This window comes from Saccharomycodes ludwigii, chromosome I (genome assembly GCF_020623625.1).
Source record: "Saccharomycodes ludwigii strain NBRC 1722 chromosome I, whole genome shotgun sequence".
Taxonomy (NCBI): domain Eukaryota; kingdom Fungi; phylum Ascomycota; class Saccharomycetes; order Saccharomycodales; family Saccharomycodaceae; genus Saccharomycodes; species Saccharomycodes ludwigii.
Window position 1 is genome coordinate 436,383 of NC_060200.1, and position 14,280 is coordinate 450,662.

A 14,280-nucleotide genomic window follows, 5' to 3' on the forward strand; every position below is an offset into this window, starting at 1 on the left:
GGCAGTTTAAGTCGTAACTCGGCAAACTTTTGACATTAATACAGTTTATTATTTTTAGCTTTATGAAAAAAATTGTTTTTCTATGCTATATATGATTTTATGTTCCAATCTGTAATGCTATCAGTCAAAGAGAATTCTCACAAGTTTTCATATTATTGTAAGAATAAAAAGTGTACGTATCAAAAATGAGTTTTAAAATGATTGGCTACTTAAAAATTGTATACTATTATAGAGGGGGAAAAAATTTTAAAAAAAATAGCTAGCTTCTGTTGTTATTATTTTATAACAAACGAAAAATAAAAAGTATTATCCAAGACGAACTGAAAAAAAAAAATATTGGATTAAAATTAGGAAAATAAAGGTAGCTCTTTTAAACGAACATTAAGAAAACAGAAATTAAAATAGAGAAAATGGAAATTGTCACTTTGACAGCAGCAGCTTCTTGAATTTGGACAGAAAAGGAAGTTGCTTGAGAAGCAATGGTAGTAGAACCTAGTTGTTGTTGACTAATAGGTAATAATTCTGTGTTACTTACACTGTCTGTAATAGCTGAAGTTTTAATAACTGTAGACAACCCCGTTTGACCCCAGGTCTTTGTATGTACGACTGATGATTCAATACTAGTAATTTCAGAACCCGCTGAAATGACAATAGTAGAGACAATGGGAGATGATGTGACTTGCTGAGTGGTTTCACAAATTTCAATGGTACCGTCTAACTTGGTACCACATTTGGTAATAGTTGTAGAAAAAAAAGAGTAAGATTGACTGGTAACAGTGACTTCCTGTTGAGCAATAGTTATTAAAGTACTATAAAAAATACTATAATCAGTTGACTCTTTGGCAACTGTGGATGTACTTAGGAGCACATTGGTTGTAGTGATTGGAACATTAGTCTCTGTAGTGATTGTATAGGTAAATGGAGACCCAGATGGGACAATTTGAGTAATGGTAGATATTGGGATAGACTGAGTAATAGTCACTGGACCACACACAGTAGAAGCCATGCCGTTAGATCCGGTAACTTGGTGATTAACTGAACAAGAAGTAACGGTTTCGATAGCAGTGGTGAATATACTTTGGGTAATTGTAACGTCTTCGGTGTATTCAGTTGTAGATACTAAACAAGTAGTAGTTAGACTGGTGTAAACAGAAGTGACAAAGGTGGTATAGACACTAGCGGAACTAGCTTCTTCCTTATTAATAGAAGCAGTAGCATTAGGTGTAGTTACAATTACATTCGTAGTGGTTACTGGGACATTAGTCTCTGTGGTGATTGTATAAGTAACCGGAGACCCAGCTGGGACGACTTGAGTAGTGGTAGATACTGGGATAGACTGAGCAACAGTCTTTGGACCGCACACAGTAGAAGCCTCGCCGTTAGATCCGGTAACTTGGTGATTAACTGAACAAGAAGTAACGGTTTCGATAGCAGTGGTGAATATACTTTGGGTAATTGTAATGTCTTCGGTGTATTCAGTTGTAGATACTAAACAAGTAGTAGTTAGACTGGTGTAAACAGAAGTAACAGTGGTTAACTTTGCAGAAACGTAAGAAAATGGGGTACCTGGTCCACTAGAGTATGGAATAGAGGAGGATGCAGTACTTGGTTCACTAGAGTATGGAGTAGAAGAGGATGCACTACCTGGTCCACTAGAGTATGGAATGGAAGAAGATGCACTACCTGGTCCACTAGAGTATGGAATAGAGGAGGATGCACTACCTGGTCCACTAGAATATGGAATAGAAGAAGATGCACTACCTGGTCCGCTAGAATATGGAATAGAGGAGGATGCACTACCTGGTCCACTAGAATATGGAATAGAAGAAGATGCAGTACCTGGTCCACTAGAGTATGGAATAGAGGAGGATGTAGTACCTGGTCCACTAGAATATGGAATAGAAGAAGATGCACTACCTGGTCCACTAGAGTATGGAGTAGAAGAGGATGCACTACCTGGTCCACTAGAGTATGGAATGGAAGAAGATGCACTACCTGGTCCACTAGAGTATGGAATAGAGGAGGATGCACTACCTGGTCCACTAGAGTATGGAATAGAAGAAGATGCAGTACCTGGTCCACTAGAGTATGGAATAGAGGAGGATGTAGTACCTGGTCCACTAGAGTATGGAGTAGAGGAGGATGTAGTACCTGGTCCACTAGAGTATGGAATGGAAGAAGATGCACTACCTGGTCCACTAGAGTATGGAATAGAAGAAGATGCAGTACCTGGTCCACTAGAGTATGGAATAGAGGAGGATGTAGTACCTGGTCCACTAGAGTATGGAGTAGAAGAGGATGTAGTACCTGGTCCACTAGAATGTGGAATGGAAGAAGTAGTGGATTTGCTTGATGATGAAAAACAGAAATTGTTACATTTCTTACTCCATTCGTATCCTGGAAAATCTGTTTGTGAATTCCCATTATTATCAGCATTACATCCGGTCTGTAAATCAAAACTGCCGGGACCTTCAGGATTCGTACTGTAATCATACTGAATTTGGAAATCTGGCATTACAGAAGTACAGTCGCTGTCTTTTGTATAGATTCTAAAACTAGCAGTCCAATCGGTAGGATCAGTAATTAGATAAATGTTCTCATTGTTGCTATATACCACATATGTGGAACTATCTGGTGAATCCAAACCAATGATTTTTAACTCCCATAGATCGGCTATTGGAATCGACGTTTTGGCATAAACGTGGATAGTTATTTCATAGATATTATCTTGTTCCCAAACCACATCTAGGATATCCATGTAATATCTTTCATAGCCAACTTGTTCACTATGCCAGTTAAAGTTGTAGTCTGGACAAATAGGCGTGGCTGAACAACTTGGACCGGTAATTGTAGATGAGTAAGAGGATGAAGATGGTGTGCCTGATCCACTAGAGTATGGAATAGAAGAAGATGCACTACCTGGTCCACTAGAATATGGAATAGAGGAGGATGCAGTACCTGGTCCACTAGAGTATGGAATAGAAGAGGATGCACTACCTGGTCCACTAGAATATGGAATAGAGGAGGATGCAGTACCTGGTCCACTAGAGTATGGAATGGAAGAAGATGCACTACCTGGTCCACTAGAGTATGGAATAGAGGAGGATGCACTACCTGGTCCACTAGAATATGGAATAGAGGAGGATGCACTACCTGGTCCACTAGAGTATGGAGTAGAAGAGGATGCACTACCTGGTCCACTAGAATGTGGAATGGAAGAAGTAGTGGATTTGCTTGATGATGAAAAACAGAAATTGTTACATTCCTTACTCCATTCGTATCCTGGAAAATCTGTTTGTGAATTCCCATTATTATCAGCATTACATCCGGTCTGTAAATCAAAACTGCCGGGACCTTCAGGATTCGTACTGTAATCATACTGAATTTGGAAATCTGGCATTACAGAAGTACAGTCGCTGTCTTTTGTATAGATTCTAAAACTAGCAGTCCAATCGGTAGGATCAGTAATTAGATAAATGTTCTCATTGTTGCTATATACCACATATGTGGAACTATCTGGTGAATCCAAACCAATGATTTTTAACTCCCATAGATCGGCTATTGGAATCGACGTTTTGGCATAAACGTGGATAGTTATTTCATAGATATTATCTTGTTCCCAAACCACATCTAGGATATCCATGTAATATCTTTCATAGCCAACTTGTTCACTATGCCAGTTAAAGTTGTAGTCTGGACAAATAGGCGTGGCTGAACAACTTGGACCGGTAATTGTAGATGAGTAAGAGGATGAAGATGGTGTGCCTGATCCACTAGAGTATGGAATAGAGGAGGATGCAGTACCTGGTCTACTAGAGTATGGAGTAGAGGAGGATGTAGTACCTGGTCCACTAGAGTATGGAATAGAAGAAGATGCACTACCTGGTCCACTAGAGTATGGAATAGAAGAAGATGCACTACCTGGTCCACTAGAGTATGGAATAGAGGAGGATGCAGTACCTGGTCCACTAGAGTATGGAATAGAAGAAGATGCAGTACCTGGTCCACTAGAGTATGGAATAGAAGAGGATGCACTACCTGGTCCACTAGAATATGGAATAGAGGAGGATGCAGTACCTGGTCCACTAGAGTATGGAATAGAAGAAGATGCAGTACCTGGTCCACTAGAATATGGAATAGAAGAAGATGCACTACCTGGTCCACTAGAGTATGGAATAGAAGAAGATGCAGTATCTGGTCCACTAGAATATGGAATAGAGGAGGATGCACTACCTGGTCCACTAGAATATGGAGTAGAAGAGGATGCACTACCTGGTCCACTAGAATGTGGAATGGAAGAAGTAGTGGATTTGCTTGATGATGAAAAACAGAAATTGTTACATTCCTTACTCCATTCGTATCCTGGAAAATCTGTTTGTGAATTCCCATTATTATCAGCATTACATCCGGTCTGTAAGTCAAAACTGCCGGGACCTTCAGGATTCGTACTGTAATCATACTGAATTTGGAAATCTGGCATTACAGAAGTACAGTCGCTGTCTTTTGTATAAATTCTAAAACTAGCAGTCCAATCGGTAGGATCAGTAATTAGATAAATGTTCTCATTGTTGCTATATACCACATATGTGGAACTATCTGGTGAATCCAAACCAATGATTTTTAACTCCCATAGATCGGCTATTGGAATCGACGTTTTGGCATAAACGTGGATAGTTATTTCATAGATATTATCTTGTTCCCAAACCACATCTAGGATATCCATGTAATATCTTTCATAGCCAACTTGTTCACTATGCCAGTTAAAGTTGTAGTCTGGACAAATAGGCGTGGCTGAACAACTTGGACCGGTAATTGTAGATGAGTAAGAGGATGAAGATGGTGTGCCTGATCCACTAGAGTATGGAATAGAGGAGGATGCAGTACCTGGTCTACTAGAGTATGGAGTAGAGGAGGATGTAGTACCTGGTCCACTAGAGTATGGAATAGAAGAAGATGCACTACCTGGTCCACTAGAGTATGGAATAGAAGAAGATGCACTACCTGGTCCACTAGAGTATGGAATAGAGGAGGATGCAGTACCTGGTCCACTAGAGTATGGAATAGAAGAAGATGCACTACCTGGTCCACTAGAGTATGGAATAGAAGAAGATGCACTACCTGGTCCACTAGAGTATGGAATAGAGGAGGATGCAGTACCTGGTCCACTAGAGTATGGAATAGAAGAGGATGCAGTACCTGGTCCACTAGAGTATGGAATAGAAGAAGATGCAGTACCTGGTCCACTAGAATATGGAATAGAAGAAGATGCAGTACCTGGTTCACTAGAGTATTGAATAGAGGAGGATGCAGTACCTGGTCCACTAGAGTATGGAATAGAAGAGGATGCAGTACCTGGTCCACTAGAGTATGGAATAGAGGAGGATGCACTACCTGGTCCACTAGAATATGGAATAGAGGAGGATGCACTACCTGGTCCACTAGAGTATGGAGTAGAAGAGGATGCACTACCTGGTCCACTAGAATGTGGAATGGAAGAAGTAGTGGATTTGCTTGATGATGAAAAACAGAAATTGTTACATTCCTTACTCCATTCGTATCCTGGAAAATCTGTTTGTGAATTCCCATTATTATCAGCATTACATCCGGTCTGTAAATCAAAACTGCCGGGACCTTCAGGATTCGTACTGTAATCATACTGAATTTGGAAATCTGGCATTACAGAAGTACAGTCGCTGTCTTTTGTATAGATTCTAAAACTAGCAGTCCAATCGGTAGGATCAGTAATTAGATAAATGTTCTCATTGTTGCTATATACCACATATGTGGAACTATCTGGTGAATCCAAACCAATGATTTTTAACTCCCATAGATCGGCTATTGGAATCGACGTTTTGGCATAAACGTGGATAGTTATTTCATAGATATTATCTTGTTCCCAAACCACATCTAGGATATCCATGTAATATCTTTCATAGCCAACTTGTTCACTATGCCAGTTAAAGTTGTAGTCTGGACAAATAGGCGTGGCTGAACAACTTGGACCGGTAATTGTAGATGAGTAAGAGGATGAAGATGGTGTGCCTGATCCACTAGAGTATGGAATAGAGGAGGATGCACTACCTGGTCCACTAGAGTATGGAGTAGAAGAGGATGCACTACCTGGTTCACTAGAGTATGGAATAGAGGAGGATGCACTACCTGGTCCACTAGAGTATGGAATAGAAGAAGATGCAGTACCTGGTCCACTAGAGTATGGAATAGAAGAGGATGCACTACCTGGTCCACTAGAGTATGGAATAGAAGAGGATGCACTACCTGGTCCACTAGAATATGGAATAGAGGAGGATGCAGTACCTGGTCCACTAGAGTATGGAATGGAAGAAGATGCACTACCTGGTCCACTAGAGTATGGAATAGAGGAGGATGCAGTACCTGGTCCACTAGAATATGGAATAGAAGAAGATGCAGTACCTGGTCCACTAGAAATAGAAGGAGCATTTGATGAAGTAGATGCACTTACTTGTGAGGATACGCAGCTTTTACTACAGTCAACATTCCAAGATAAAACTGGAAAGTCACCTTGTGCATTATTTTGATTATCAGCATTACAGCTAACTTGTAAATCAAAACTAGTATCTCCATATGGCCATTTTTTACATAGTGCAGTGTCACTACAAACATCTTTACAATAATCCCATTGAATTTGAAAAGAACCGGAAGTAGCAGTAGAACCATCTACATCAGCATAAATTCTAAAAGTAGCTTCAAAGTCGGTTGGGCTATCAATATTAGCAACTTTCAAATTTCTATCATATAATTGAAAAGTAGAACCATCTGGGGAATTAACACCAATTATTTTAACAGAAAATAAATCATCTATGGAAATTTGTGTATCGGAATAAACTCTAATAGTTATCCAATAAATATTATCAGTTTCCCATTGGACATTTTGCAATTGCATATTGTATTTTGGGATACCAAGTTGGTTTCGGTGAAAATCAAAATTTAAGTCCGGACAAACTTGTGAACCCGAGCATGTGGCTTGAGTGCTGTGCCCAGATGGAACACAATTGTAAGCGTTAGTGACAACGGCCTGCGCCAACACAAAAGCTTTGGTCAAAGTCGAAATTTTCATAATTAATCTCAAAAAAAAAGTTTTTTTTTTTTTCCCCTTTAAGATTTAGAAATAACGAGTGGTGGTAATTTGTTTTTATATTATTTTTATCTTTCTTTATATATTTATATTTAAGTATATTAATAGGGTATGAAAATAATAGACAAAAATAAATAATAAAATATCTAACGAACTTACTCTTTATATATATATATATATATATTTATTTAAACCGAATAAGACACATCTGAGTGTCAATATAAATATTTTTATGTCTCCATCATGTTTACTTATTTTAATGGTAAATACTTTATTAAATCTGTTTCTTTAACAAAAGTACTTTTTGCATTCATTAAAAGATATTTTCTTAGTTTAAAAAAGTAATATTTTGATTTATTAAAGTAAAAAACAAAGATATAGTACTTTCTCTTGTAATCCTCTGTTCGATTTAGATTATTAAATTTTCTTTAGCCATGTTCAACTAAAAATAATTTATTACATTGTTTGGCAATACTTTATTTTTTTTAACATATAATTGTTTAAAAAAAAAAGAAAAATACATACACCTCTCATGATATTTATAAGAGTTCTACTAAAATAGATACAATGATTTTTATATTGTTAGATGATCATATAAGTTAATTTTTTGAGGTCTAAACCTTAAAAAAAAAAAAAAAAAAATGGGGAAGAGAAATAGAAAAAGGGGAAAAAAAAAAAATAATAATAATAGAATATATTATCAGATAATGACATATTTTGTAAATCTTCCCATATGTTTAATTGATATATTTTCACTATGTCATATGTTACAAAAATATGGTTACTTATTGTCATTTATAAAACATTACGATCCAACACAATCATAGTGTGACATGCGTTTATGAGTGATACATCAATCATTAAAAAATCATATTTTATTTTTTATTTTAATTTTACGTATTCAGTTTATTTATTTTTGGGGGAAATGAAATAGCAAATATAATACACAACAAAAAAAAAAAAACTAAATAAAGCTCAAAAGATAAATCTAAATAAAGCTCAAAAGATAAATCTAAAGAAAAAAAACAATATAGTTTATTCATTAAATACAATAGAATTTGTTTTATTTTTTATTTTCGTTCTCTAATCCTGTTGTTCTTCTTAAGAACGAGAAACAAAGATAAATATTTTGTTTCTCTGCCTTGGGTACTTCATTTTTCGTTTTGATATTTTTCATACTAAAAATAAAAAATTTTCTCTTGTTTCATATTATTTTCTCCAAGGAAAAATTGTGGGTTAATGATGAAACAGCCAAAACAAGAGATAAGAATAACAATAAGAAAAATATCGTATTAGGAATATTAATTAATTTCACAAATAGCATACCTTTTTTTAAACTGTTTATACTTTTTTTAACAGCAAAAAAAAGATGGATAAGTCAAAGAGTAGACCCTTCTCTTGTTTCTTTTCAATAACATCGTAACAAGTACATGAGTATCTCTTGTGTTAGTTGATATCTGTAGTTGATGTATAAATTGTATTGTTTTACTTGATAACTATAATTAATATATAATTTGTATTGTTTTATTATTTTTTTATTTTGGTTTTTTTTTTATTTTGGTTTATTTTTTTTATTTTAGTTTATTTTTAACTTTATTATTTCACTCTTGTCTTTTTTTTTTTTTTTTTTTTTTTTTATTGTCTACTAAACTTTTTATATGAGGCGGCTAATAAAAGGAACCCCACATCATACACATATTTCTATGTTATCTAATTAGTAAATCAAATTATTAGTTACTATATTCTAGAACACTTGTCAAAATTCAAAAAAAATATACGAATTTCAGGTAAATTAAATATTTTAAATTCAATAGGTAAAACATATTTTCTAACTTTTACATCAGCCTTATCTTGAAGTTCCTCGAGGCATAGATGAATGCAACGTATACATTATTTTCGATTACAATATCTAGTAAGCATTGCGTTGATATAAATATCTTTCCGATCAAGAAACATGTGAAAATAAACAAGTGATACCTATTGTTCATAACTACTATATAAAATTACCTACATTGTAGGACCATTGACGAAGTGTTGTAGTTTAAAAAATTAAGAATAAAAATTATTTTTAGAATGTGATGTCAATTTTTTGAGCTAGTATTCAATTGAACAAGCTTTGTTGATAATTAATTTGAGAGCAATTTAAGCTCAATCATATTATACAAACTTGGGAGCTCATTGTTCGTTAGTAGTATTATTTGCATATTTTAAAGAATTTGATTTACTATTATTATAGACGTAAATATTATAGTACCTGCAAAACAAAATCTTAATAACTTTATTATTAATTTAAATAAATACGAAAAATGCCACAGATGTTGGATCTAAGAAGGGGTGGGAGAGCCAGGCAATCACACTTTACGCGAATATATTTTAAAGATATAAAAAAAAAAAAAAAAAAAAAAAAAAGGGGAGAAGGAGAAAAAGGGGAGAAGGAAAAAAATCGGAAAAGGCGAATTATTCAGTCATCTCGCCTTGCCATCCCATCCGTTTGCTATATATTTTTGGTTGAGGACTACTCGAACTACATTACGAATATTATCTATTCTATTGTTTTCAGATTATTTTATTAATCATTCTCCAAAAAAATAAACGGAAAGTAAAAAATTATTAAAGTGATAGCAAAAACAAAAGAGATATTTAATTTGTGGTGGTGTGTTTTAAACAAAATAGCAAATCACTTAAAACAATAAAAATTTTTAAAAACAATAGAAACTTTTAAACAAAAGATATTGAGGATACATGAAATAAGATAAAAATTTAATGAAATAAAAGTGGTCTAGATTTTGTTAATAACCAAAGAAAAATATTATTATCAGTTACTAATAAAATACTTGTGGAAATAAAAAAAATAAAAAAAAAAAAAGAGTTGTTCATAGAATACACTGAAAATATATAAATAACATTAAAAATTGAAAAATCTTCATTGTTATTAGTACTAGTGGTAGAAGTAATAGTATATATAAATAAAAGAAAATATACATTATTAGGTACTCTTCATTAAAAACATGTGTTTTTATGAACTTTAAAAAAAAAAAAAAAAAAAGAAAAAAATACTTTATCAATAGTTCTAGGAAACAAAATAAAAATAATAACAATACTAATAATAATAGCAATGACAATGACACACAACGAGAGCTTAATAGTAAAGTTAATTATAAAGATTACAACCATATTAAATGAATCTATTTACTTTGAACCTCATTTAATACACAAGAATAATGATGACACTGATAGCAATATTACAAGTGTCAAGTATATTTTTCCTATCATGATTTCTGATCAACTTAAAATAAATGGAGGCTGTTTACCATTAGAAGTTTATAAAATATATGAAAAAACATGCCACGTAAGTACTAATACTACTGTTGATAAAATGGTGTATGTAAATAGAGAAATAAGTATCTTTGAGTTTAAAAGATTGGTTTATGTGTTATCATTTTGTTACCAAATAGTTTACGACTGTATGTTGTACTATGATATTCCTACGAAAAAACACCAAATATTTCAAAAAAAATTTTATCATCAATATTTATCATTGAGTGAAAATAGGTTTTCCATCATCTTTAAAAATTTTGTTGGCATAACCTTTAAAGAATATAATTTCTACGTTTTTAAATTCATAAAGAAAAATTATGAGATTCTAAAACCTTTTATTTCTGCCATGCAAAATAATGATTATGATGCCTCTATTGATCTAAATAGCAATTTTGTCATGATCGAGTATATAAAATGGAAAGGTTTAGCTCGTGAGTTATTAGTAGAATGGTCTAATAGTAACAAAATTAGCTCTAGTTCTAACATTTCTACTACCTACAATACAACAAATAAAATTATTATGTTACCCTTTACTTATACTCTAACCAATTCTACAAATTTATATCACAATAATTGTAAACAAAATACACCAATTAGAAAAAAGATATTGATTAATAGAATACCTGATTTAAAACAAATTAGTGATAATACAACATATATCAATAAATTGTTGGTTCACTTTGAAAAATGCAATATTAACGAGGATATGGGTTTGGCATATAATTTTTTTAAAGCAGAAATAGGTCAATTTGATGTCACTACAAATCTAACGGCGTCGTGTTATACAAATACCACTTATAATGATTATTTTGGCATTAATAATGCCCTGATTTCAAAAGATAAGGAGGAAAAAGATCATAATACTGTTAACTACGCTGATGGTGAACATATTTTAACCAATTTTCAATTGGGTTATAGAGACTTTTGTAATTTCAACGGGGCTCCCCGCCTGCTGAAACACACGTATTTGGCTAATGACCATTTTATGCATAATTATTGCCGTGAAAATATGAATGACACCTGTGCTCTATCTAATATTCCTGGTATCGTTATTATTGATAGACTTAATATTGATTCTAATACTGACACAAACACAATCGGGGGAAAAACTACGTTAATTAATAAAGTCAAAAAAAAAGGAAATGCCGGCATTCCACGTATAACATCCTCTTCGATACGTAAATTACCTGATCTTATATACAAAAACACTATTGAAGGTACTTTAAAATTAGACGATGATAAAAAAAGAGAGGGGGGGGGGGAAATGCACACAATAGTCAAGATTTTGATGAACACTACAGTTTAAATGGCAATGCCTTATACGGACCTGCTAATAAATTCAATACTGATGAATACGATACTTCTGTTACCTTCCTTTCCAGCAAGAATGATGAAAAAGAAGCTGGAAGGAGCAATGATGATAGTCATTATGTCTATTCAAGTGTCAAAAATGATAATAGCAGCATTAATAACAAAAATACTGATAAATCCTGTTATTATCATGATAATGATAGTTTTACAAGTTCTGAAAGTTCATTTCGTATCATCCGATGATTTCATGGTGATTTGGATCATTTTTATCAGCAGCCTAAACATTGAATATAATGACCAGAAACTTCTAAATAGTGAGTGTAACAGCATTGCTGTAATCTCTACAGCTACATATATTCATATTCTCCCTAACTTAAAGGGGGGAGAAAGCCGACAACTTGCCATATCCCGGCTGAAATTATATGTAACCCCTAAGAATAAACCGCAGGTCTCCTTTGAACAAAAAAATTCGGGTGTATGCTTTAAATTTGCTGCTAAGGGCAAATTGAATACATTTATGGGAAACATAAAGAAAAAGCCAAGTAAAAAGATGTAATTCCACTCGAAATACATACATATATATACAACAACAATAATAAAAAGCCTACTAATAAGAAAATTCATATCATAAAATCAGAAGTAAAATAAGCAATTCGTATTCTCTAACATAATAGTTATTTCAGTACAGGTCTGTGTAAAATAAATTGGTTCTTCATCATCTTAAATATGAGTACTTTATTTGCCTTTGTTGCTAGTGTTAGTGTTATTATTATTATTATTATTATTATTATTATATCCAATTCACCTGAATTGGTAAATTTTATTCAAAAAAACTCATAAACGAGCAAGCGATAATACCCAAGCAATGAAGGCAAATAAAAAAAGGAAAAAAGAAAAAATAAAACCTGAGAACAAAAAAGCGTCAATATTTGTTAAAATAGAAACGAGGTCTGTATCTCTGTTACAGATATTAATTACTTTGAGGAAACCTCGGTTATTCACTTAAGTTCTTGTTCTCTTTTTTTCTTGGATTCATTTTATATATTTGCAAATAATAGGTGTGGAGGATTGAGAGGACAAGCTTTATTTAATATTCATTTTGAAAAGGAAGAAAGATGTATATGATTGTAAAGTACGAAAAAAAACCTTTCTTTATATACTTATATATTATATGTATATATATATATATATATTTTTTTTTTTTTTTTTTTTTTGGTCTTGGTCTCATTAAATTTTAATGAAAACCTGTGCGTGGGTTTCTGTTGTCAAAAAATAAAATGTAAATAAATTAAAAAAGCTTGAAATTTATATATACATATATATTTTTTCATTAAAGCCTTAGGGCTTTTTTTTTTAATTTCACGGCCATAAGCGGTGTTATCATTTCTGTTATTGGAAAATAAAAAAATCATTTTATAAAAGTAGAAGCTTTAAGCAACAATCTGATGTTGATCCAAAATTAAAAGGTGGTACTTAGTTTAAATTGAACCATCTAATAATTAAATTAAGAAGATTTTAGGCAAAAATAGATTATACACACAAGATATAATTCACACTTCACATGACTGTTTATATTATAACATGGGAGAAAGATGCAACTTCCAAATATATACAATCTACGCATCTATAATACATAGAATTAATTGACAACCATCTAATATTGGAAATAAATGGTAATTAATGTATGACATTTTTGAATAAATGAGTGGTTCTTGTTTACTAATTGATAATTGTATAAAGAAATGAATTGCCCTTGATTTTTTTTTTTTTTGTATTCAATATAAGTGTATATAAAATACAAAAAGGGTTTGGTCTTATTTTTAAAATATCTTTAGCAAGAAATGAGTTGAAAGTCCTTAAAAGGTTTGCCTAATACTAGAGACAAAAAAAAACCCTAATTGTTTAGATAAAATTAGGTACAAAAACGCCTTTATTAATATTTTTTGGTGGGGATTGATAACATTGAACTACTGCTGAAATCGAGGAAAATGATTAATAGCAGCAATATCTACTTCCTTAGAGTTTTTTATCTCTTATTCTTAGAAGCTAAAGTTCATATAGTTTGAATCAGATAGATATTCACTTGAGAGTGTTGGAAATTCCCAAGTAATTGTAAAGCAAGGCTATTAATTTTGCTAGAAAAACATACCTGCTTCAAGACAACAAGTTGAATACCAATTTTTTTTTTTTTGTTTTTTTGTTGAGAAAAAGGAAGAGGAGGGGTTAGCGGATTTAAAAAAATAACAGTAATAACCAATCTAAATTCAATCTTTTTGATCCAATTTAATGTTTGTGATTTTGCATTACAGCTTAATTTTCACTCATATGAAATTATAGTGTTTCCATATAATTTTTTCTTTTACATTCTGTATTATTTTAAAATAAATGTTTTTTAAATGTTTATTTTTATTTTTATTTTTGGGTGTCTTTTTTTTTTTTTTTTTTTTTTTTTTTCCTGTAAAAAGAAATAAAGACATTTAAGGATTGATTTTACCGCGAGATTTCTATAGAACAATTTGTTAATTGGTCCTTAATAA

At 32.5% G+C, this 14,280-nt stretch overlaps 2 protein-coding genes across 2 annotated transcripts; one reads left to right on the forward strand and one right to left on the reverse strand.

The window, feature by feature from the left end:
- Nucleotides 1-370: 370 nt before the first annotated feature.
- On the reverse strand, nucleotides 371-7,096 carry SCDLUD_000171 (uncharacterized protein; the record flags this gene model as incomplete). The annotated part of the gene is made up of 1 exon (XM_046078721.1): nucleotides 371-7,096. One exon carries the CDS (start codon nucleotides 7,094-7,096, stop codon nucleotides 371-373), a length of 6,726 nt encoding a protein of 2,241 aa, XP_045936519.1.
- A 3,133-nt stretch (nucleotides 7,097-10,229) lies between these two features.
- On the forward strand, nucleotides 10,230-11,738 carry SCDLUD_000172 (uncharacterized protein; the record flags this gene model as incomplete). The annotated part of the gene is made up of 1 exon (XM_046076718.1): nucleotides 10,230-11,738. The coding sequence occupies one exon, from the start codon at nucleotides 10,230-10,232 to the stop codon at nucleotides 11,736-11,738; it is 1,509 nt and encodes a 502-aa protein (XP_045936520.1).
- Nucleotides 11,739-14,280: the final 2,542 nt, after the last annotated feature.